Consider the following 23,856-nt stretch of genomic DNA (forward strand, 5'->3'; position numbering starts at 1 on the left):
TGATTTTTGTTGATCCTCACCTTGAGATGGCCACGGTTAGGACCACTGGAGGCATGAGGCAATGCTCTCCAGAGATGGCCTTCCTCTCCCAGGTTTTAGACACCTTCCATGTATGTCCAAATTCTTTTCACTGTAAAGCAAATATACTCCAAGATAAAATTAGAATTTTTAAAAAAAGATGAAACATATGATCATATGTCATCTTCAGTATGACTTGTGGCTTCTGACTTTGATGAATGCAGAGGGGAAGACTGAAAAGAGGCTGAGAGTTCAAGGGCAACCCAGGGCTCCAGGCTGTGGGGCCAGGCCTCTTTCCAGAATGTATATCTATAACCAGTTTCCTCAGACCCCTCCCTCACCCCAGGGCCTAACTAGCTCTCATTTTTGAGCCAGCCTAACGTACTCTATCTCAAAAATCAAATATTAGTGATCTTTTCCTAATTCAGGAAAAAAAAAAAAAAAAAGCCAAGAATTAATGGATGGAATTCCCCACTAAAAGCTGTCCTCTCACACATTTTCCTTAAACTCATAGTTAAGTTTGAGTTTGCAACTGAATGCTGGTGAGAACATAGGCAAGTGAGTGAGTGAGTAAGGGATAGTAAAAAAAAAAAAAAAAAAATCAATGGGAAGCTCTGGACAGATGACCAGTGTGATCCAACAGCTTCCCATGGACAAACCTTCTCGTGGTTGTGATTTTACACTGTGCCATAGCACATTTCTGCTGGTAAAATTGTTTCCACTTCATGTGATTGTTGTTCAGTCACTAAGTCATGTCTGACTCTTTGCGAACCTATAGACTGCAGCACGCCAGGCTTCCTTGTCTTTCGCTATCTCCTGGAGCTTCCTCTAACTCATGTCCATTGAGTCAGTGATGCCGTTCAACCATCTCATCCTCTGTCACCCCTTTCTCCTTCTGCCGTCAATCTTTCCCAGGATCAGGGTCTTTTCCAATGAGTCAGCTCTTCACATCAGGTGGCCAAAGTATTGGAACTTAAGCTTCAGCATCAATCTCTCCAATGAACATTCAGGGTTGATTTCCTTTAGGATTGACCTGGCTTCATGTGATGTGATACTGAGTCACATCAGCTTTTCCATCCTCTAAACAGCACCCTGTTTCCCAATCTCCCCCTCCCCCGCCACACACACGCCTGGCATAACTTCTCACCAGGAGAGAATAAAGCAGGGGCAGGACCCCAGCTGGGAGAGCCAACCAAGGAGGGATGACCCACCCACTGACGGTCAGCCAAAGTACCAGCTCACATGGCTGAGAACAGACATGCAGCAGCATGGTTTCTAGGTCCTTCCGAGGGAGCCCCAGAAATGAAGCTAAGCAGGAAATTAATTCTCATTTTTTAAATTCCCCAGATTATTTCTTATTGAGCTTAAGGCCCAAGACAAATACCAAAGCTGGAAATCACAATCGTTTTGAACTCCCTTTGACTCTGACTTTGGGCTGGTATGGCTCACACACCCCATTGGAGCCCAAATGGCAAGCTGAACAAAATCCTCTCCAGCTGTGATCTTGCTGCTGCCTTCCCATCACCATCAGATCCAAAGTGGGAAACTGGCTGGGGTCTTAGGTTGTGAGGAAGGAAAGGGGAGGGGGATTGGATGATTCTTTAAGGCAACTGAGGGGACAGCCCGCCCAGAGTTCAGGTGGAAACCTACACTTTATTCTCCTGTGTTCACTCCCACCCCCCAGGCCAGTTTCGGGGCTACATGACCTGTGGATTCCTCTTCCTTCTCCTCCCTTCTTGAACCCCGGGAAATCCTGGTTCCCTGATGCCTAGCCCTCAAAGTCCCAAGTTCCACGCACAGCAAAATACAACCAATTCATACCCTGGATTTATAAAGCACACAGCAGAAGTCTGATAAAATACACCTTTATTAGAAATTTTTCAGCAGCATCATTTCCATTCGCTTTTCTAATCAAAGTACATTTCAAAATAATTACAATAAGCACTCAAAATATGAGCAAAAAATATTTTGAGAACTCGGGAATAAAATCATCAGTAGTACATGTTTCATTCATCCATCTCTCCACTCATACACTCATTCATTCATTGTTGTAAAACGTGCATTATTAGCACAGAGAACCAGGAATGCTACCTAGTGTGGAAACTGTATTCCTGCCACAGTTCCGGCTGTGGAGACTAGAGTCTAGATTCAGGAGGAAGGCTAGACCCTGCAATACATTCTGACACAAACGTACGATTTTGCTAAAGAATCTAAGCCAGGCTCAATAAGAATGGTTTCCCTTTCTATTCATGTTCAATTGAGAAAATAAATAGTCGTTATAAGGAAAATTTTCACACAGAGAAACACAAAATCCAGCTGAGGCTTTGCTCTGCTGGTATTTGCTTTGCACCTTCCTTTATGAAGACAGATTTGTTTTTCATTCATTCAGTTTCTAGAGTAGGTGACCACCTGAGATGCCAGGAAAGGGTGTCGATCACCCTACGGTCCATCAAATGAAAGTTCATGTGACTAGATTACAAACTCTTTGCAGGATACTTAGACTTAAGGACATGAGCTTTTTCTCAGACATTAACATAAACATGTTGACTTGGTAGCTAGGGAGATAATAGGAACCAGAGTTCTGATTGGACAATGCCAACAGGCAGAAGGATGGAACTGAATAGTTTTTTCAACCTTCTGTATCATCTGCATCTCTAGGGATATACTATTCATCAGGTCAAACTGAACACTAAGTGCTGATGAGTGAAAACAGACCCAAGAGTGGGGCCTGGATTCCCTTCCTTGATAATGCTATAGGGTCTTAGGGTGGTGCCTCTTCTGACATTGCTAAAGGCCCCGAGTCAATTCCTTTCTTCAGTGGATCATTGAATGTAGTGATCACCAACCAATTCAGCAGATACTTTCATTAGCAAATTTAATGATGTGATAATCTTTCCAAAATTTACAAATGTACAATATATTTATAGCATTACCTTCAGAGAGTTTCAGTGCAAAGATATACATATAGTACAAGGTGGTAATTAGCTGTAAAAATATGAGATGAGTTAAAAAAGACACACAAGGCATTGTTTCCACAAACAGTACCAACTACAGGAGTACAGGGGGGAAAATATATTCTTTTAATAAAGTACTGAATGTTAATTTTTTTCATCTGTTTGTAAAAAAAAAAAAATGTGCAAAAGTGTGTTTCTAATTATTCCCTAAATAGCCAGCACAGTTATGCCTCTGAGTCTTCTCTAACAAGATTTGCAGTGTCTTTAAATGTGTCTTCTGTTGCACTGTAGCCTGGAGTTGAGCCTTTTTTCCAAGAAACCGTAGCAGGAGGAGAAGGTGATGGAGGTGGGGTCACAGCAGCACTGACCTTTGGTTCATTCTCCATCTAAAACCACAAAGAAACAAGAATCTGTCGCTTATTTCCAACATGATGGAAAATGGCTTTGTGTGAAGACAAATTGTGGCCAATCTGCTCAGAATAATCTGAGTGCATGCCTGATTTAGCAAGTTAATGCTAAGAAAGAATGCCTGGGCTGAGAAAAATTGTTAACAATTACCTCGGAATAGAATGGATTTTCAAAGTTGGTATTTTGTCTCGGTTTTCGTTTGAAGATATTCCATTTTGTTGGCTAAACGAAAAAGAGGGAAACAGAAAACTTTCGTTAATGGAATTTTTTGTTTCTTCCTCCCAGCCTAGGTTTTTAAATTTCTTCTTACAGAGGGAAAAAGCAATTTGGAACTTGGGACCACATGACCTGGCCCGTGTAGGAAATTGTTCAGTTCTCCCATGGGTGGGCCCTGAAGAGTCACTGAAACTCTGGGCTCTTGTCATCTAATAATTTCAAAACACTTGCTTGATCTGAAATGTATAGTTCACAGAATCTGTGCCTGAGAATCTGGAAGTTTTGACAGAGACAGGCAAGAGATTTCTTCAGGGGCTGCCTGAAACTTTAAGGGACAAGCCAGACTGTAACCCTCATCTCATATTGATCCTTGGTCGACTCCATTATATTCTGTATCCTGCCACCATTTCCTCCTGCCATTGTGATGATAACGAAAACAACTAACAGGGGCTCCCCTGGCGGCCCAGCTGTTAAGACGCTGCGCCTCCAAGCAGGGGCTCGGGTGTGATCCCTGATCGGGGAACTCAGATCCCTCATGCCAACTGATCTCAGAACAAAGAGTACATAAAACCAACAATTAACAGCCAAAGTATAAACTACAGTAACACAAAACAACACAAAAATGCAGCCACTTGGAAAGCGATATGCAGATGACACCACCCTTACGGCAAGAAGAACTAAAGAGCCTCTTGATGAAAGTGAAAAAGGAGAGTGAAAAAGTTGGCTTAAAGCTCAACATTCAGAAACTAAGATCATGGCATCCAGGCCCATCACTTCATGGGAAATAGATGGGGAAACAGTGGAAACAGTGTCAGACTTTATTTTGGGGGGATCCAAAATCACTGTAGATGGTGACTGCAGCCATGAAATTAAAAGACGCTTACTCCTTGGAAGGAAAGTTATGACCAGCCTAGACATATTAAAAAGCAGAGACATTACTTTGCCAACAAAGGGGTTTTTCCAGTAATCATGTATGGATGTGAGAGTTGGACTATAAAGAAAGCTGAGTCCTGAAGAATTGATGCTTTTGAACTGTGGTGTTGGAGAAGACTCTTGAGAGTCCCTTGGACTGCAAGGAGATCCAACCAGTCAAGGAGATCAGTCCTGGGTGTTCAGAATTGGAAGGACTGGTGTTGAAGCTGAAACTCCACTACTTTGGCTACCCGATGTGAAGAGCTGACTCATTTGAAAAGACCCCGATGCTGGGAAAGATTGAGGGCAGGAGGAGAAGGGGATGACAGAGTATGAGATGATTGGATGGCATCACTGACTCAATGGACATGAGTTTGGGTGGACTCCGGGAGTTGGTGATGGACAGGGAGGCTTGGCACGCTGCGGTTCATGGGGTCGCAAAGAATTGGACATGACTGCGTGACTGAACTAAACTGAACATTGACTGAGTGCTTACTATGTGTCAGGGACTATTCTAAGAGCCTTGCACGTTTCTGATTTAATCTTCCCAATGACTCTGCAAGGCAAAGGCTCTGATTATATCTATTTTGCAGATGAGGAAAGGAGGTCTCAGCAAAATCGCTGAACTAAATTGTAGGTAGAGGAGCAGGCAATGCCTCTAGGATTCAGAGGCCTCAAAACTAAAGAACCCAGAGAGAAGTCGCCCTGGACTGTGATGAACGGCCCCTGTCTTACAGAAACGCTGCCCATGGTAGAGAGCTGGCTGCAGTTCTGGCTGCCAGCTGGAAGGAGAGGAGAGCACAGGAGACCAGGAAAGAGACCACGCCCTCCTGCAGGCAGCTAAGGCAGCACGTGTGCTTTGTGAAGTGCCTCCTGCTCTCTGAAAGTAGGGGCCAACATGTGAAGGGCTAGAGAGCGTTTGAATACAGAAGTAGAAGAAGGCATTCACTCACATTTAACTGAGCACCTACTCAGCACACAGCCACCACCAAGAGGAAGATGGAGATACTCAGGTCAAAGCCCGGCCTCTAGAAACCTATCCTTAATGAGGAAGGCCCAAACTCATTGCTTCAGTGTGGAATGGCCTCATGGACTTGAGTAATTACTAACAAGAGAAACAGTGGTGATTTTCATTGTTATCTTCTTGGGAAGTCCAATGCATGTCAACACAACTTTTGAAAATGACAGAACTAAACCATAGGAGTTCATGTTTTTTCAAGTTCTTTGAGCAGATTTATTGATGAAAGAGAAAAATGTAAGCCTCTCTGGCACATAAATGTCAACCTAAGGTCATCCTAACCAAGGGCTTCTACTGCTTTAAGCCACTCTGGCTGTTATCTCAGTTCCCAGGAGGCAAAGGTTATAGACAAATCCGTGGACTTACCATGGAGGACAGACCTTAGAGCTCAGCCTCAACTGATTAAAAAAAGAAAAAAGTAAGAAGAGCCAGTGTATTGCAAAGATGGAGAGGAGAAAGAAAAGGTCTGCAATTGATAAAGGTCTGCTCTACTTGAGAGAGGCTCTCAGTGTTTCTGATGACTGTCATGCAGGGCAGAGGTTGCAGAATCCCCATCACGTTCCCCTTCCTGCTCAGCTGGGAGAGAGCTCTGTCCAAAGAAGGGGATCACTGGACTTGAGAACAGAATGTAGATCTGACACTGCCGCGAGGCCGAGTCAGACTTGGGGAACCAACACGTGACATTTAGGTATTCTGGTGTCTGTGGAAAAGTAGTCTGCAAAATAAACTTCTCACTGTAGCTTAAAGAAAAATATGCAATCCTTTGAAAATATGAAATATCAAAAATATGAAAGTGGAAATTCCTAAGACTAGATTTGTGTGTGCGTGTGTGTGTGTGTGTGTGTGTAGGAAGAAATTAGCAAATGAAAGATAAAAAGGTGGACAAAGGCACCTTTGTTATAAGCTCTCCTCATTAGCATCAATTTAGTTCAACTTTTATTTTGACCTGAACGAGCAGAACAGGAACCAGTGTGAAGTGCTGAGAATCAAACATGACTCTGCAGACACTAATTTTGTTTATAGATTCTGCAATTTGAGAACAGGGGTTATTCTATAAAATGGTAAGGTTTCTAACTACCCTTGGGCTTTTGTTCCTTTATATTACTTCACAAAAGTCATAGAACCTTAGAACATCCCAGATCCTACTGTTTTCAATGGGGAGTGTATGTTTAGGGGCTGAGGGGAGGGGAGGGATCACAGTGCTCTGGAGAAACTACTGGCACTCGGTGGACAGGGGCCAGAAATACTAGAATGTCCAGCAATGTGTAGCATCGTTTTGTGCCACAAAGGACTGCCCAACCCAAGATGCCAATAGTGCTCCCAGTGAGTAATAGTAAGGACTCTAGTGCCCAGAGGTAAAATAGTTGCCCAGAATCAAACAGCTATATCTGAAATAGCTTCTTCCTATGTGTCTATTAACGGAGAAAGCGATGGCACCCTACTCCAGTACTCTTGCCTGGAAAATCCCATGGATGGAGGAGCCTGGTAGGCTGCAGTCCATGGGGTCGCGAAGAGTCGGACACAACTGAGCGACTTCCCTTTCACTTTTCACTTTCATGCATTGGAGAAGGAAATGGCAACCCACTCCATTGTTCTTGCCTGGAGAATCCCAGGGATGGGGGATCCTGGTGGGCTGCCGTCTATGGGGTCGCACAGAGTCGGACACAACTGAAGTGACTTAGCAACTAATGATATATTATCCATTCATGTAAAGCTTTGTATCAAATTTGAATTTCTCTTTGTAGACCACATAGTTTACAAATTTCAAAGGGTCTGCAGACAAGATAGAGAAGCTCCATCTAGTGTTTTGTTTTTTTTTCTTTTACTCTTCGGTATTAAACACTGTGCCTGGCACATTGAGGACAATGATGTTAGATGGAAAGATCAAGCGAGTGTAGATTAGCGCCATCAAGTGGTGAACGTCGGTAACAACAGTAGAGTAAAAGCAACATGCATTATTAAGGGAACAAAGAAAGTTCGGAAAGCCGAAAAACTGCAGTGCACAGGAAAGGAAAGGTTCTCTATATGTATCATTGACACAGTGAGGTCTTCATTCATTTTAAGTTGTTATCTCAAATTAAAGGCCTCTGATTTGAAGAGGCTGGGTTCAGAAGTATGCCAGCCTTCTTTCCTGCTTTGTCTCCCGTGTCACAACATCATTCCCAACTCAGTGTTAGAATGTAGCTTTACTCAGTAGAATGTTTTCAACTTATTATTTTTAAAATCATCTTTACTAATTGCCTACACATCTTGGGATCTGTGAGCCTATCACGGTCTCTCTAGTTGGCCTAGGATTAATAAACCCAGCAATTCCAACGTCCTCCCCAAATCCCATATCATTCAGTCACTGTTACCTGAGTTTCATCACTTGAGGAAGTTGGCTTTGTGTCTGTAACTAGTTCAGCAGGGTTTATGGGGCTTCCATAGTTTTTGTTATACACTGTTCCAGATTCAGTTACCTGCGTGCATATTGAAGGCCATTATTCAGGTTTGAAAGATTTTTTGCTGTAAAGTTTATCAACTCTTTGATTCTGCTTACCACCTTGCTCCCCTACAAATATGATCAGGCACCATTTTCATTGTATGAAAACAACCCTGTGGTCCAGGAATAAACATCACTCTCATCTCCCCCAAATCAGGAGCGCCAATGACTAAGCTGCCTATCTCATGCCTGATTCTCCCAAGATAGAATATTCTTGGGACCACTCATTACTGGTCACACTCTATTTCTGTCATACTAAAATGTACTATATCTCCTGATGCAAAAGCAGTTGAGCTCTAGTGGTTCTGACAAGAGGAAGACAGGCTAACTGACAACTGACAGGCACTGGCTGTGGCATTGGGACTACTGATCCCGACCTAATGAAGAAACGTCCCTCCATCCATCTGTCTAATTTATCTCTCTGTTCCTCTTAAAGATAAGTGAGTAATAGGACCGTACCAAAGGAGGTTTTGGTACCTGTCTACCAACCTCAGAGACCTCTGCATTTTCCAGAAAAGTATAAGAAAGGCGAGCAGGGAAGTCACCTCAAATTATACCCTCATGAGAGCCGAAGAATTGATGCTTTTGAACTGTGGTGTTGGAGAAGACTCTTGAGAGTCCCTTGGACTGCAAGGAGATCCAACCAGTCCATTCTGAAGGAGATCAGCCCTGGGATTGCTTTGGAAGGAATGATGCTGAAGCTGAAACTCTAGTACTTGGCCACCTCACGCAAAGAGTTGATTCATTGGAAAAGACTCTGATGCTGGGAGGGATTGGGGGCAGGAGGAGAAGGGGACGACAGAGGATGAGATGGCTGGATGGCATCACGGACTCGATGGACATGAATCTGAGTGAACTCTGGGAGTTGGTGATGGACAGGGAGGCCTGGCGTGCTGCAATTCATGGGGTCGCAAAGAGTTGGACACGACTGAGTGACTGAACTGAACTGAACTGATACCAGTAAGGACCAGACACAGTGTGTGCCCAGTCCCCCAGGCCTCTGCATAACGGCCTGAGGACTGTCCACTCACTCAGCTCACAGATATTTACAAAGCACCTGCGTTTGCCAGGCACCATGTCCGCCATTGAATGCGCTCAGACCTCTTGCTCTATCACTCAGGATGAAACTGCTCTTGGCTGGCACCCCCAGAATGGTGGCCAACACCCAAGATTCTGATTGTTTTCAGGCCTTCTGTCCTTGGGCCAGTCCTGTGACTGCGGAGCATGAAGCTGAGGAAGGGACCACTGTGCTTCCTTCCATGGAGGGAAGTGTGGGAGGATGCTAAAGGCACATTATTCCAAAGAACAAGACTCAACAGCAGCAGCACCTGACAGAAAGGACTGTGGTTTCTCACCGGGGCTGTTGTTGGCTGAGCCACTGTGATAGCAGCGTCCTTGGAGGAGTATGTCGGGTTCTCAAATATTATGGGCGGCTTCCCGAAGTCTGTGGCAAAATGTTCATTCTGATGAAGGAAAAAAAGGATTATACCATGCAAACCTGGTTCACACACAGCAGAAGATGCACTCCTTACAGGAGGTATGTGAGGTGCTTTGCCGAACTGACCCCAAAAGAAGAAAAGAAAAGCCAGCAGAGACACAAGACCTCCATACGGCACACACTGCGACATAAATGCCCTAACTCATCAGCTCAGGGAAACAAAACCGCTCTTCCCATTTCTGAGCACTCTATGGGTCCTTAAGGCAAAGCCACTTGGGGGTTGGCTTTGGACACAGAAGGGTGGGAGGTGGAAGAGAAGCAAAGAGAAGAGGCAGAAGGGGAAAGAAGAATGGATAACACCGCGCTCTTAGGCAGGGACGAAAAAGAAAGAAAGATTTGGCGGGGAGGCAAGACACTGAGAATGGCTTCCCATCACCGAATGTAAACACTGCATGGATCCTAGTCCTCTCATAAAGTGTTTGGTCCTCACAGGAGGGATCACTCTCCAGGTGGGGACAGAAAGTTCAAGCTCCATGCTTCTATCACTTACTTAGAAGCTGGCAGAGCTGGGATTTGAACCAACCACTGACTTAAGGGCTTCCCTGCTGGCTCAGAGGTTAAAGCGGCTGCCTCCAATGTGAGTAGGCCCGGGTTCGATCCCTGGGTCGGGAAGATCCCCTGGAGAAGGAAATGGTAACCCACTCCAGTATTCTTGCCTGGAGAATCCCATGGATGGAGAAGCCTGGTAGGGCTACAGTCCACGGGGTCGCAAAGAGTCAGACACGACTGAGCAACTTCACCTTCACCGACTCAAAAACCATGTTTATCCCAACATTACATCGGTGGGAAAATATATGAGACTTGGCAACATGTATCTCCCTGCCTCTTCCTTTAACATATAAAAAGTCATCAAATAAAGACATAATGTCATGGTCCCTCTCCCCTGTTTCCCCCAAACATAGATTGTTTTAAGATTTCAATTAAACTTAAAACTGGGCAAGATTCCAGGTCAACAGTGTGACTTACTTTTAGCTCAGGGGTTCACTTCAGTTTCATTACGAACGTTTTTAGACACATTTCTGCAACAAGCTCAGAGTTTCCTAACTTTGTAGAGTGAAGATTTTCTTCTGAGGGGCATACTGTATTTCTTTTTTTTTTTTTTTTTCAGTAGCTGAATTTTATTCTTTATAAAAAGGGTTTCTTGGGCCTTCCCAGGTGGTCCAGCAGTTAAGAATCCACCTTGTGAGGCAAGGAATAGGTTCAATCCCTAATTGGGGAACTAAGATCCACATGCAGCAGGGCAACTAAGCCCAGGTACCTCAACTACTGAGCCCATGGGCCTCAACTAGACAGTCCATGTGCCACAGTGAAGATCCCGCATGCTGCAACTAAGACAAGATGCACCCAAATAAAGAAATAAATAGATTGTTCTTAAGTACTTCTTTGATAAAACAGTAAAAATGTTAACCTTCAAATAGCCATTTTGTAACCACACTCACCATTGCCAGCGATCTGTCAATAGCAGACTCAGGCCCAAAACCAGTTACTCCAATATCCATGTTCACATCTTCCCCTGATCTGAAGGTCACCCCATTTCCATTTTCAGAGGATTTAAGATGGCTTAAGCTGAAAAGAAATAATCAAACAGTGTCTTGTTATTTTTTTTTTAACCTTTTGCAATAATTGTCTAGCTAGTTTCCTAGCTAACTCTTACTTAATTGAAAGGCTTGAATCCCACTTTTGAATTTACACATCATGTACAGGTATAAATTCCCTTGGTCACCCAGAAGTGTTCAAGCACATTCCTGAATGCTTAAGAACAAGGAGAGGGCCAGCCCGGCACTAGGGGAAAGCAAGTCTGGCCCCTCAACACAGCCGACATTGTTCTCCAGTGTAACCTGGTAGACACAACCATTGACACTCTAAAATGTGATTTGTACTCAGGCTTCAGAGAAGCAATCAAAGAAGTGACTGCTTTCAGTTCAGCATCTTTTGTTTCTGCAGAGTAGGTGAACACTCTAGGATGATTTTTAACTTAAAAAAGAAGAACTAAGTTATTCATGTGGTTACAGATCATCCAGATTTCTAAAATCAACATTCCACATAATGAAACTGACCTTGACAGCTTGGGCAGAGAAGGCAAAATGGAGCCAGTTTTCCGATAGTGGAAAAATCCTAAAGCGGCTAAAGCGGCAATTACGATGATCAAGATGATTGTCAACAGCACGGACGCCGCTGCCGAAGAGGGAAGAAGAAAATGTATGAGCGTGAGAAGAAGGAAAAGAGCGACCTAGCTGAGCAGCAGGGGCTGGCGGCTAGAACCTTTACTTCTTCCAAAGCTGCGTTAAACAGATTATAGACAGCACTCAACTGAGGGGGCATGATGCACTCCCAGATCCCTCATTATCCTTAAAACTTACTTGTTCCTGGAGGAACGCCTTGTGAAAGCCCCATTTCACAATATTCTCCCAGGTAGCCACCAGAACACCTGAAAGGAAAGGAAGAACCATTCATGAGCTGTTGCTTCCTTAGGTTTTGGCTATAATCTGATCATGGAAATTCACTCTCACAGGGAACAGCTGTGCCATCTACGGAGTCAGACTCGTCAAATTGACCTATTGGTGTCTTCTCTAATCTATGGAATTCTTCCTTGGAGAGTAAACGCAGAAACCTTCATCGTGTTCTTCCCTCGGACATGCTTTCATGAAAATCTCTGTGCACCATGTGAAGACCTTTCCTGATAATTTTCTGCTTTCCAAACCTTTAGCCCAGTCTTCCTCTGGAGAGCTCGGAACTGAAGCAGCTCTGCTAATGGCTGCTCTCCCAGTTAAAACTGGCAATTCCAGGTGAGGAGGAAAATTGGGTTGTCATTTCTCTAACTCCTTGCTCCCCAAAATGGGGCACACAATTCTGTGGCATCCCCCCAGGAGAGGGGCTTCCCCGGTAGCTCAGCTGGTAAAGAACCCGCCTGCAATGCAGGAGACCCCGGTTCGATTCCTGGGTCTGGAAGATCCCCTGGAGAAGGGATAGGCTATCCACTCCAGTATTCTGGCCTAGAGTATTCCATGGACTGTATAGTCAATGGGGTCGCAGAGAGTCAGACACAACGGAGAGACTTTCACTTTCTTTCCCCCCAGGAGTTAGAAATGCAGGATCCCTGTGAATGAGATGGGCATTTTTTTTCCAAAACCCCAGGTGATTCTAACGCACATGATACTTTGAGAAGTACTGCCTTAGTTCTCTGTGGACTCCCCCACTGGAGGGCAAGCTGCTTATGATATGAAAACTGACAAGGCTTTCGTGCTTTTTGTTAAGGGTCTCAACTTCCCCCCAGGAGGGATAAGACCTACAGCTCAGGCCTCAACATTCAGACTTACTTGCATTTGGGGAGGTTATTCTCATCAAAATAGCAGTTTCCTCCGTTCATACACCTGCATGGAGGGGGCATGGTGACAGCACCTACAATGGCTGCAGAAAGAGAAAGTCACATATGTGTGAGTTAGCCACACTCAGCAGAGCACCTCCCCAACCTGCAAACTTGTTTCAGCCTAAGCTGGAGTAGGGAATGAATGGGGCGGGGCCGCTGATTATCCTCTCTATCAAAATGATACCTTGCCCTTAAGTCAGATGAATTCCTTTATCAAGAAGGTCTTGGCAACTAACATATACTTGATAGGGGGAAAAAAGGCAGTTTATAGCAGCCCCCCCCCCAAATAGTGGAGCGATACTAGACTCCTGAAAATACACACTAATCGTTAAAAAGAACATTGTGGTAAATCTCTTAGGACATTCACATTTCATTTGAAGTTTTCAGAATGCTTCTTTTCGAACCCAGTTAAATCAAGAGCTCAATTTAGGCACACCCTGAAACATCCACTAAAGACTTTGAAGCATCAGCAATCCATTGATCAATAAACAGACACACAGATACAGATCAATAGATACTTGATAGACAGCTGACTGGAGATCTCATTTTTTAAGACCTTCAAAATTACCTTTGCTAACAATCATAATCTTGCAAATACTTCCCCAGCAGCACTGGGACAGAGTGGGGATAGAGAGAGCAGAAGGGGCGGTAACTTGCTGAGTTCTTTCTCTAAACCTGCAACTTTTCAGCCCAATTGGGAAGAGCCAACAGGTGGGGCCTTGCTTCACTGCTTGCTCCCCCTGGTGGCAGAACATGGCTATGCTCTTCATTTCCCCAGAATGTGAGCCATAAAATGGGCGGCTAGTGAACAGGATGATGTTCCTATCATCCTTATCAAGCACTGGATACTAGTTAGGGACACTAACTAGTTACTACCTATGACTTTTTAATTCCTTAATAAAGTCACTGAAGAAAGGTCTTGCCAAGAATAGGTGATCTATAGCATTTGGGATGAGAATTAAACCACTGCTTACTTATTTCAGCTTCCATCTGTCAACAGCATAAAGTACATTTTAAAACGTGGCCTTTTTTCAGTTGTCAGAACTTTGAAATAAGCAAATGGGAAAAAGAGTGAACTTTCTCTGTGTCTCCCCTCCATACAGGATAAGCATCACCCCACAACCTCTGGAGCCTGGTTCTCCACTTTGAGGAACTCCCAGTAAGGCTGAATAGATTCTGGGGTGACTGGGATCCAGTATGGGGCAGATTGAGGAGGATGAGGCCTTATAGAAAAGTCGCTCTTCAAAATGTCTTTATAAGACAACCTAACAGTCAATTTAGGGGCACTGGATGTAAATCTCTACAGATTTTGGCAAACAATTCTCAGAAATCACAGGGACACAAGTTCTGTTTGGCCCCTTCAGTCCCACTCAGCTCTGTTCATAGTTCCCAGATCTCCCATCCTTCCTTCCAGCCACCCCCATTCTCTTCTGCAAGAGACCAGTACCCAGGGATTCTTCAGGCTCCTGAAAAAGGTGAAGCCTAGGTAAGGGAATCTACTAAAGAGGCCAAAGGAGCTCCCCCCAGCCCCAACGGCTACCCAGGCAGCGTCCCTACCTGCATCACACACTGTGATGCTCCCTTCTAGAAATCTGGAGCCTTGGGGACAGGCGCAGGTGTATCCCTTAGGTCTCAGAAGGCACAAGTGGCTGCAGACATTCTTACAGCGGTTGGGCACTGGAAAGCAGATGAGAACAGCGATTAGTTGCTGAGGAGGGAATGAATGCTCCCGCCAGGGACGTGTCCATCCGCTGAGTTGTGGCCAGGAGACATCTGAGCTCAGGCAGCAGCCTGATACCTTTAGGCCACGTGACACCTGACAACTCACCCCCTTTACACTCCCCTTCCCTGCTACCTCACCAACACGGCACTGTCCCTCCCTGTGCCCTCCACCCCACTTCTGTGGCCCTCACATTTTCTAGTGGCATCGCCTATCTCCCCTATGGCCCTGGCAAGTCCGGATGGTGGGTGTCTGTCTGGCTCACTGCATGACTGCAAAAGTCCATCAGCACTAAGTAATCTGAGATATTTCAAAAGGTGAGTATGACCCCACTATCATATCAAGAGGCGTCAATATCCAAATCTGGACAGATCCAGAAGTGTATTGCAGCCAAAGCACACAGTGGATGTGACTTTTCACCCCTGCTCTCCAAAGAGAAGTCTTTCTTCTGGGCTTCAGTTTCACTATTTGCAAGGCTAGGGAGTTCAGAGCTCTGATTATCAGCATCGCCTTTATTACAATTACTGAGGCCCTGTCACAGAAATCCAGACTTAAATCGAATTGGGATGGAGCTCACACACAGCCAAAGAATTCAAGCCAGAGCTGGGTTTACTGACAACTGGACCAGAATAGAAAAATGCTGAGCTTTGGGTTGAATGGAATAGAGTTTAAAAATCATCTCTGGGTTTAAAGCTTATCTACTGCTTGGGTGACTTGGGCAGATTTCTAGTTCCTCTCCTCACTTCAAAAATGTCCTTTCCCTTTCACGTTACTCCACACAATGATGAAGGATGAATTAGAACACATCCCCCTGGCTCTGCCTGCAATGCAGGAGATGGGTTCGATCCCTGGGTCGGGAAGATCTCTTTGAGAAGGAAATGGCACCCCACTCCAGTATTCTTGCCCTGGGAAATCCCATGGCCAGAGGAGCCCGACGGGGTACAGTCCATGGGGCCACAAAGAGTTAGACACAACTTAGCAACAGAACAACAACCACCACCACCTGAAGAAGCAGGACCCAGAACTAAGAAAAGAAGAAGGGAGAATGTAAAAAGGCATCCTTCAAGCTTTAAGCTAAGGCTTACCTAGCTCAGGATGACTTGACTAGCCTGACCTTGCAATTAAGAGTGGGTAAGACTTCTGATGTCCATGAAACCTATTATTATGTGACTTGTCAACCCCACTTACATTTATCAGGGATCTAACCCATCCTGGATTCTGTGGCCTAAGAAGACATTCCCACACTGCAAGCAACAACAAGGACTGAAGGATTTTTACTTCATATCTGCATCATTTCATTTTGTCTCCAATTTTATCTTTCTCTCATCAAAATGATTAAAATACACACACACACATGTTTCAGGCACAGGGAGGTCAGCTATTATTATCCACCACCATTTTCCAGAAAGACTATAGCCATTGATTTGAAATAAGGTTTGTGACTACCTGAATGATTATATTTCCATTGATGGAAGACTCGAACTTGAGTAAGCCAAGGGTTCACTGTCAGCAATTTCTCTTTCTTGTTTCGCCCAAATTTATCTTGGATCCACACTTCTCCCTTATCCTTAGATGTCCAGTATAACTGGCTCTCAAAGATGTCCAGACTATAAGGGTTCACCGCTATTCACCCACAGGGAAAAAGCAAAAACAAAACAAGGTTATCGAAAAGAAGATACCCAAGCTCCACTCCTAGGTTGGAAGTCAAGCTGCTCAGATCAATCGCTAAGGCAACACCTTAAAATTCCAGCAACATCCATAGACTCTCTGTACACATGGTCATGAAAGTGTGCCATGCCAGGAGACCAAGATAACAGAAATTAAACTGGACCAATGCCTACAGGCTGACACCAATTATAGGGGACTTGCTCACTTTCAAGTTGCTGATTTTATTTTACTTTTATTTATTTATTTTTACTTTTGTTAATATAAATTTATTTATTTTAATTGGAGGTTAATTACTTTACAATATTGTATTGATTTTGCCATACATCAACATGAATCCACCACAGGTACACACGTGTTCAAAACAATTTGTATGGCAGAGAAATTTTTTTCCTTAAACATAAGATACCACTTGTCAGGAAAACTTGATAAGTGCTGGATTTTTCAGGTCTGTAGAATTTAGGCAAGAAAACAAAATGCTACTCTCCTAAATGTTTCCAGTCTTGCATAAAAAGCAATTTAGCATGTTAAAAACGAATGTATCTAGAAGGAATTAGACCTGGATATAACCACTGTAACATAGGATCATCACCTCTATCAGGGCAACCTAACAAGAAATGGTTATTTTAACATCTGATGCCAAGAGCAGTTTTTTTTTTTTTTTAATGATACAAAAAAGAACTCCTAACAGGTTCATTTGCATTTGAATCAGCAGCTGGGAGCTGGGCAGAATGGTATCTAAGAAACTATATAAACCGTCTCCTAAGATTAGGATTCCTTCTTGGGAAAAAGGGGGCAAAGAGACTGGAAACACATTAATTAATATATGAAATTGAAAGTGAAATTTCTAACCTGAAGTTACCACAATTCTCCTATCGGTTCCATCATATTTGATGGTTTCAACAATGTTGTCCTTGAGGTCACTCCAGTAGATCCGGTCATCATTCATATAATCTATACAGAGGCCTGTTGGCCAACCAAGATCCTCCTGAACCAAGACTTTCCGACGTTCCCCATCCATCCAAGCGGACTCGATTTTAGGGTTTTCGCCCCAGTCAGTCCAGTACATAAACCTGTAACAGAAGGTTTCCTAGTGGCAGCATTTCATCAGGTGGAAAAACCAACTGATTTTCAAAGAGGCCTGGGTCCTAAAGGATGCTGCTTTTGTATCTCCACGGGACAGGGAGAGACAGGCGGGAGCTGGCGCATCTGTGAGCTCTCCTTCATGAGAACTGCACATTCCAAATACAACCTGGACAGTCCTGTCCTAGGATATATATTCAGACCCTTCAATATATATAATCACAAAGGCTGTTTCTTGAATGCCCACTGTATAAGAAGGCACGATCCTGTGTGTGGAATGTATCTGAGAAAAAAAAATAAAAGATTCCTTTCCTCATCCTAACTCTTTGAAACTGTATTCTTTTGCATCCAATTAATATTTGATTGTAGAAGAACAGAGTAAACCAAGGATTGCACCACGTTAAGTACCGAGAAAGGATCAGGCAAGTAAGATAAATGGATGGTGCCGGGCAGCTGTGAATGCAGAGTGATGGGCAAACACCACATTAAGCCAAGCCCTAGCCTAAGAGTTCCAGGCAATGCTGCACCAAGGAAGGCATATCCACATACGGTTAACAGTTATTCTGATTTTTCAAACCAGAAATACAAACATTTTTAAAAAATTTTAATGTTATCAGGACTTTCCTGGTGGTCCAGTGGTTAAGAACCCACCTTCCAATGCAGGGGACTTGGATTCCATCCCTGGTTGGAGAACTAAGATCCCAAATACTTCGGAGGGGCTAAGCCTGTGACTTGCAACTATAAAGAAACGCTCACATTGCAACAAAGAGCCCACGTGCTGAAACTAAGACCTGATGCAGCCAATAAATAAATAAATCATCTTTTAAATATGTAATGCTACCAACTACATTTACGTAAAGCTCTGAAGTTCAAGTCCAATAAGTATACAGGCCATATTTAGCCCATCAGCCACCACTTTGCAATCTCGAGTCTAAACCAATCATCCGGTGTTGCTCAATCCCTAAATTCTACTGAGAAATGTGTGGATTTTAGATAAACCGCGGTGTCGAAAAATGTGGCTAAACCCTTCCCCATACGCAGTGTCTGTCTACTGGAGCCTGTTTGGTCCTAAATGATCTTTAGGGCATATCATAGTTCTTGAAAACAGTCATAGCTGCCACTCAAAAAAGTGCAAGGACAACTTCAGTACAATTGGGAATAATTGAAAATTATTGAAAATAATTTTTTTGAGAACCCAGAGGAAAATATTGCACATTAAGGACTCCTTCGAGTACCTACCCTAGTTTGGGATTCACAACTATTGCAGCTGGTTGACCCAGTTCAGTGGAAATCAGCCACTTTCTGTACCTTCCATCAAGTTCAGCCACTTCAATCCGTTGCCTCCTGGCATCTGACCAGTAAATATGCCTGAATTTAGAGAGACAAAGTTAAACAACTGAAAAGTCTAGATTGGACTTCCAGGGTAGAGGTGTGAAGACCAGAGCATTTAGTTTGGAAGTTCTGGCCAGCAAGACAGCTACTCAGACACCAGTGATGAGAGCACAGCCTCTGTCTCTCAGGAATGCCCCAGTTTCTTCAGCCAGGGGACATCTGAGGGAAGTTATAAGTGATGGGGTGTGGGGTGAAGGGGTATTTAGTGAAGCAGCTGTATCAGCCAGGACTGGTAATGATGGTGACCCTCACACCTGGCATGATTATGAGACAACTGCTTCTAGGTAGGAGTCGTAAGGCTCTGTGGGCCTTTCATTCTGACTGCCTGTGAGTCAGCTTCTTCCTCAGCCAAGAATCCACCAGAATCGTTAGGAATCTGGCATCAGCTTCAAGGATGAGTGGAAACAGCCACTCAAAATACCAAACTCAGCAAAGCCACCCTGCCCTTATTCCTCAGGCTTCAGGTGTCAGTCTCAAGCAGAAAGAGCTGCAGTACTTTCTTAAATTCACTCATTCATTAAGGCTGAGAAAGAGGGAAAACTTCAAACAAGAAGAAAGATCTGCCATTGTGAGGCTGGTTTTCAGAAGGAGGTGCTAAATTCTAGAGGTGCCAATTCGTGACTCTCTGAGGTCTTGTTTCCTGATAGGAGTTGCTGAAATGAGTCTCCGGTTAGCCTGCAGATACAGTGGGGCTTGCCTAACTTCTGCAAAGATGCTCAAGTCTTCCAGGAGCACTAGAGAAGTGTGCGAAGAGGTGAAAATTAATACGACAGCTGACTCTCTGCTGTCTCAGAGGGCAGCAAACATTTTCCACTACTACTTCATTAGAAGGACATAATGGTTCTACAAATGATTGAGTTCTGATTGTAACGTAGTCACTTTCCCGTAAATGTTATTCCAACCCAGGGCTCTTCCTTGAAGAAGGCTTCTTCCACATCAGTTTGCATCTCCTGAATCTATCGGATGATAAGCCCACTTAAGGTTCTTATTTAGACATCATTTAAACTGGTTCTGGTTCCTGAAGTTCTAGAAGAGCACCCCTATTAGCTCAAACCCAAACCTTAAACAGGAAAGTCAAACTTCCACTATGTTCAGACAACACAGCCTGCTAGGAACACAACGTGTGGACTGCTCCCCCTCAAAATAATCAGCATCAAGGAAAGTGTTTCATCTCAACTGCTTTGCTGGTAGAATGCCAGGCTGTCCCTTTCTTCACCAAATGAGCAGTGCTGCCATTCTGAAAGTTCATTTTGGAATCCAGAATTCTGTTGACAAAAATGCTCTCCTAGATAGAATATAAAATCTTGACCTTGGGGCTTTCCTCACATTTTTGAGGCACACAGAAAACAGGAAGTGATAAAGTTTACCCCATTACCCCACTGGGTAAGCAGAGGGAGGTGGTGGGATGGGAGTAAGTCCAGGTATCACTCAGCTGCCCCGAGGCTGAGTACACCCATAATCTGGGTCAATTCAATTCACATGCCAAGCTGAGGAGAGGGGAGCTCTGGCCAGAAAAGTAGAATAGGCAGAAGAAAATGAAGCTAAACTTACCTTCCAACCCAGTCCACTGCTAGCCCATCAGGCTGCACTATGTATTTCAGGTCCAGGTTAATTTCCATCACGGGATTATTGTTTCCAGATTCAAAGTTGGGAATGTAGGCACGTTTGATAGCACCGGAATTAGAGCGCTCCCCCAGCACAGTGTAATATACAACACCTGCGGAGGTGAGACACAGAGATCAGGCGCGTGTAACCAGCATCAGGGAAGGGAAGAACTGGAGTCTAATCAGGTGAAGTACTGGTCATTCATTCATGTCTCTGCCTCCTCAGTGTTCCTGTAATACTAATAGTTCAATGAAACCACTATGATCAAACCTCAAAATCTATCATACTTGAGATACTAGCTATAAAAGCTTCAATGATAACCTACTGATAATTAGTCATCTCTATTTAACGGTAATTCATTAAAATATATTTCAGCCAAGAGCCTGTTTACCCTCATTAAGATCATGTTCTAGTTTCAAAAAAAGAATATATAGATTAACTAGTGGCAAATTGTTAACAGTTTAAGTCCATACTGGCAATAAGGAAGCTGTGTAGAAGAGAAGTCTTATTTTATGTATATACTAAAAGATATTGGATAGCAGGCACTTTAAACAGCACAGGAAGGGAATTTCCTATGGTCCAGCAATTAAGACTCCACCTTCCACGAAGGCGAACAGGGGTTCAATCCCTGGTCAGGGAACTAAGATCCCACATGTCACATACTGTGGCCAAAAAAAATAAAATTTTCTTTTTAAAAGCATAGGAAGACTGTGCCTTTCAGGGCACACACTTCCCTAGGTAGGACCCATTCTTGAAAAGTTTACTGCCCTGTATGATGAAATGTGAAATAAATCTTACATAGTTAGTTTGCGAAGCATGTTCATATCTATCATCTCATTTGACTTTCAAAACAACTCTCAGAGGGAGCCAGGCTGAGCAAGATTACTGCTCTTATTTTACAGATAAGAAATAGAGATCCAGAGAGTTGTTACAATTATTTAAGGTCATAAAGCCAGTAGACAAGGGAGACAGACATACAATATACGTTTTCCTGCCCAACAACCATCTTCCGCATGCCATACAGAACCATAAGAGACTCAGCAGTAAGCATCACTTATTTTTCCTTCATCAACACGCACCGCATACACTAAACTAGATGCTGGGTCAGATGCCAGGCATGTGGAGATGAATTTGATTCAATCTCTGTCTCCAAAGAGCACGTGGTTAAGGTGTAGGGAGAAAGATGTGTTGACAACTAGCTGTAAACTCAATCCAATGTGGATAAGATGCTACAGGTTCATAGAACCGAGACTATCAAAGATTTACCAGAAGGGAGGTGACTTTGAACTGGGTCTTTGAGTAGAAATGTTCCAACCATACAGCGGTGGGGAAGAACAGTCTTGGCAAGAGCAAAGACAAGGAGACAGTGAACAAAGGGATGTGAGGCAGTCCTGAAAGAACAGTCCCCAGAGATGGGAGAAGGTTCAGTGAGAAGTTGGGAAACAGGCTGGGCACACGGCCACGCTAAGCGGTCTGGAGCATGCCGGGTGGGAAGAGCGTCCTCTTCCACTCAGGCAGCAACACTCGCTCATTAAAAATCCATTCCCCAAAGTTCAACACCTTATCACGCAGTGGACTCAGCTGATATCGGTGGCAGATGCCAGGGTCCATACTCACTGAGGCCTGTGCCCTCCGGATCCCAGTCGTAATCCATAGCCTGAATGCGCTCCTGGTCTTCAAGGTACTCTGAGAACTGAAGCGATGAGAGGTTGTATTTTCGAATTCTCACATTTTCAGGCAGTAGCAGCAAAGGAGGACTGCCTGGAAACAAAAGAAGGGCTGATTAATCTATTTGAATTCTACCTGAATTTTGGATATAAAACAGCAGATATCTTCCCTGTCCTTAAACACACACACACATTTTTCTAGGAACTGAACTCTGCTAATCAGGGGAGCTGACCATAAACTGGATTGCAAAATCTGTGACATTCTTGTCTCCATTTCTGTTAGGGATATAATCAGTTCTTTATCTTTAGGTAACAGTTTAAAGCAAAGTAAAGACTGAGATCCCTAGATAGTTACCTCTTTTTCACTGATTGTTTTTTCACTGACAATAAAACAAATAAGATTGTAGACATTCAGTCTCACAGAAGAAATTCAATATACAGAGTCTTACTAAAAGTTTACCCAGAAGTCTTCATTTCTCATTCTTTACTGACAGATTTTAATGATTCTTTCAGCAGGTAATCAGCTCCATGACCTAGTTTCGCTTCTAGCTAATGACAAAAAACCAGCTTGTTCTTATTTTCTTCTTTTTTCAGTTAAAGCAGCTATGTAAATGGTGACTATTCCAAGATACACTGTCTAGAATTTTTTTTAATTTACTTGCATAATGTCAATCAAACCCAATTTAAGTAACTTTTAAAAGTTCATTTTATGTATTTCCTTTATCTTGATATAATGTTCTACATCAATTTCTCATTTCAGTCATCTCTTTGGTTAAAAGAGTTGAAGATTTTCTAATTTGCTGCTTAATTACCACACCAACTGTTCAAATGCCTAGTTTGCATTCAGAGTCAAAAATGCTTAGAGGGTAAAATATTTAAGTATGCTAGTCAAATGTATGCTTTGTACAAAAACTCAATTTGTACAAAGAAATTGAACAGCCATTTTACCCTTAATATGCAAAATAAAAATGTCACCTTCTTATCAAGTCCTTAAACTCAATTACAAACTTTAAATTCAAATCCATAAGATTATAAAGACTCCTTAACTGAGATATGCTGATTTATGTCAGAACTCTGGACTGTGATACTTCTGACTTTTTCTTTTGCCATTTTTATGTAGTCTCTATTTCTGCTTTTACTCAGGCCTGATTCACAGATACTGGCATTAACCAAAAATGCAGAGCTAATGATTGAAGTCGTAAATAAGCCAGACTCTTTCTGTCTGTGATCAGTAGTCCATGAACAATAAAAAAAAAGGTTTGTCAACAGAGTGTTCCTGATCTGCCCCAACTGACTATGACCCATTGAATGGGATGTGTTTTGTGACCTATTTTGGATTACTGGACCTCAAACTTGACCTCAGTGGAGTGGAAGGCTTTCTGACCACCATCCTACACAGAGGCATTTGTTGTCTGAATCCTCTGGAGAGGGATATCTTGTCCACTTTTTGAAGTTTTTATCCAGGTGGACCAGAGGCTAAATCCAGAATAATAACACTTGACTCTTGTTTCAGTGCCTATGTATTTGTTGGGGGTTGTGGTTATTGTTTTGATTTGGCAGGGGAGAGGAGAAGAGAGTGGGTTGCGTGTTGGAAGAGAAGTAGCTGGTGAATTTAAAAAACAGGACTCAAAAGTTTATTTCCTGGTATATTGTAGCCCTCGGCTTGGAGTCTTCGAAAGTCAGTTAATCCCCCGTCAATGCATCATACCATCAGCCGCACACCGTTCTCCGTATCTGTCACTCAGAGATGTGAACCCTTCGGCGCAGGAACACTCATAACTTCCTTTGGTGTTATGGCAGATCTGAGGACAACTCCCGAACTGCGTACATTCATTGATGTCTGCAGGCAAA

The 23,856-nt window shown here is 43.4% G+C and overlaps 1 protein-coding gene across 2 annotated transcripts in view; it reads right to left on the reverse strand.

Moving 5' to 3' along the window:
• Positions 1,868 to 23,856, reverse strand: part of LRP2 (LDL receptor related protein 2) — a 181,412-nt gene continuing 159,423 nt past the window's right edge. The window contains exons 65-79 of one of the 2 annotated variants that reach the window (XM_018064156.1): positions 23,714 to 23,845; positions 21,956 to 22,099; positions 20,285 to 20,450; positions 18,581 to 18,709; positions 17,111 to 17,331; positions 16,040 to 16,216; positions 14,431 to 14,550; positions 12,824 to 12,914; positions 11,867 to 11,934; positions 11,564 to 11,681; positions 10,946 to 11,072; positions 9,364 to 9,471; positions 7,881 to 7,985; positions 3,531 to 3,602; positions 1,868 to 3,358 (exon numbers count right to left, since the gene is read on the reverse strand). In XM_018064156.1, coding sequence (XP_017919645.1) covers positions 3,197 to 3,358; positions 3,531 to 3,602; positions 7,881 to 7,985; positions 9,364 to 9,471; positions 10,946 to 11,072; positions 11,564 to 11,681; positions 11,867 to 11,934; positions 12,824 to 12,914; positions 14,431 to 14,550; positions 16,040 to 16,216; positions 17,111 to 17,331; positions 18,581 to 18,709; positions 20,285 to 20,450; positions 21,956 to 22,099; positions 23,714 to 23,845 — 1,940 coding nt within the window. In that variant the 3' untranslated portion in view covers positions 1,868 to 3,196. The remainder of the gene's footprint in view (positions 3,359 to 3,530; positions 3,603 to 7,880; positions 7,986 to 9,363; positions 9,472 to 10,945; positions 11,073 to 11,563; positions 11,682 to 11,866; positions 11,935 to 12,823; positions 12,915 to 14,430; positions 14,551 to 16,039; positions 16,217 to 17,110; positions 17,332 to 18,580; positions 18,710 to 20,284; positions 20,451 to 21,955; positions 22,100 to 23,713; positions 23,846 to 23,856) is intronic. The other variant, XM_018064165.1, reaches the window with a different exon arrangement.

The sequence above is a fragment of the Capra hircus genome, chromosome 2 (genome assembly GCF_001704415.2).
Source record: "Capra hircus breed San Clemente chromosome 2, ASM170441v1, whole genome shotgun sequence".
Lineage (NCBI taxonomy): Eukaryota > Metazoa > Chordata > Mammalia > Artiodactyla > Bovidae > Capra > Capra hircus.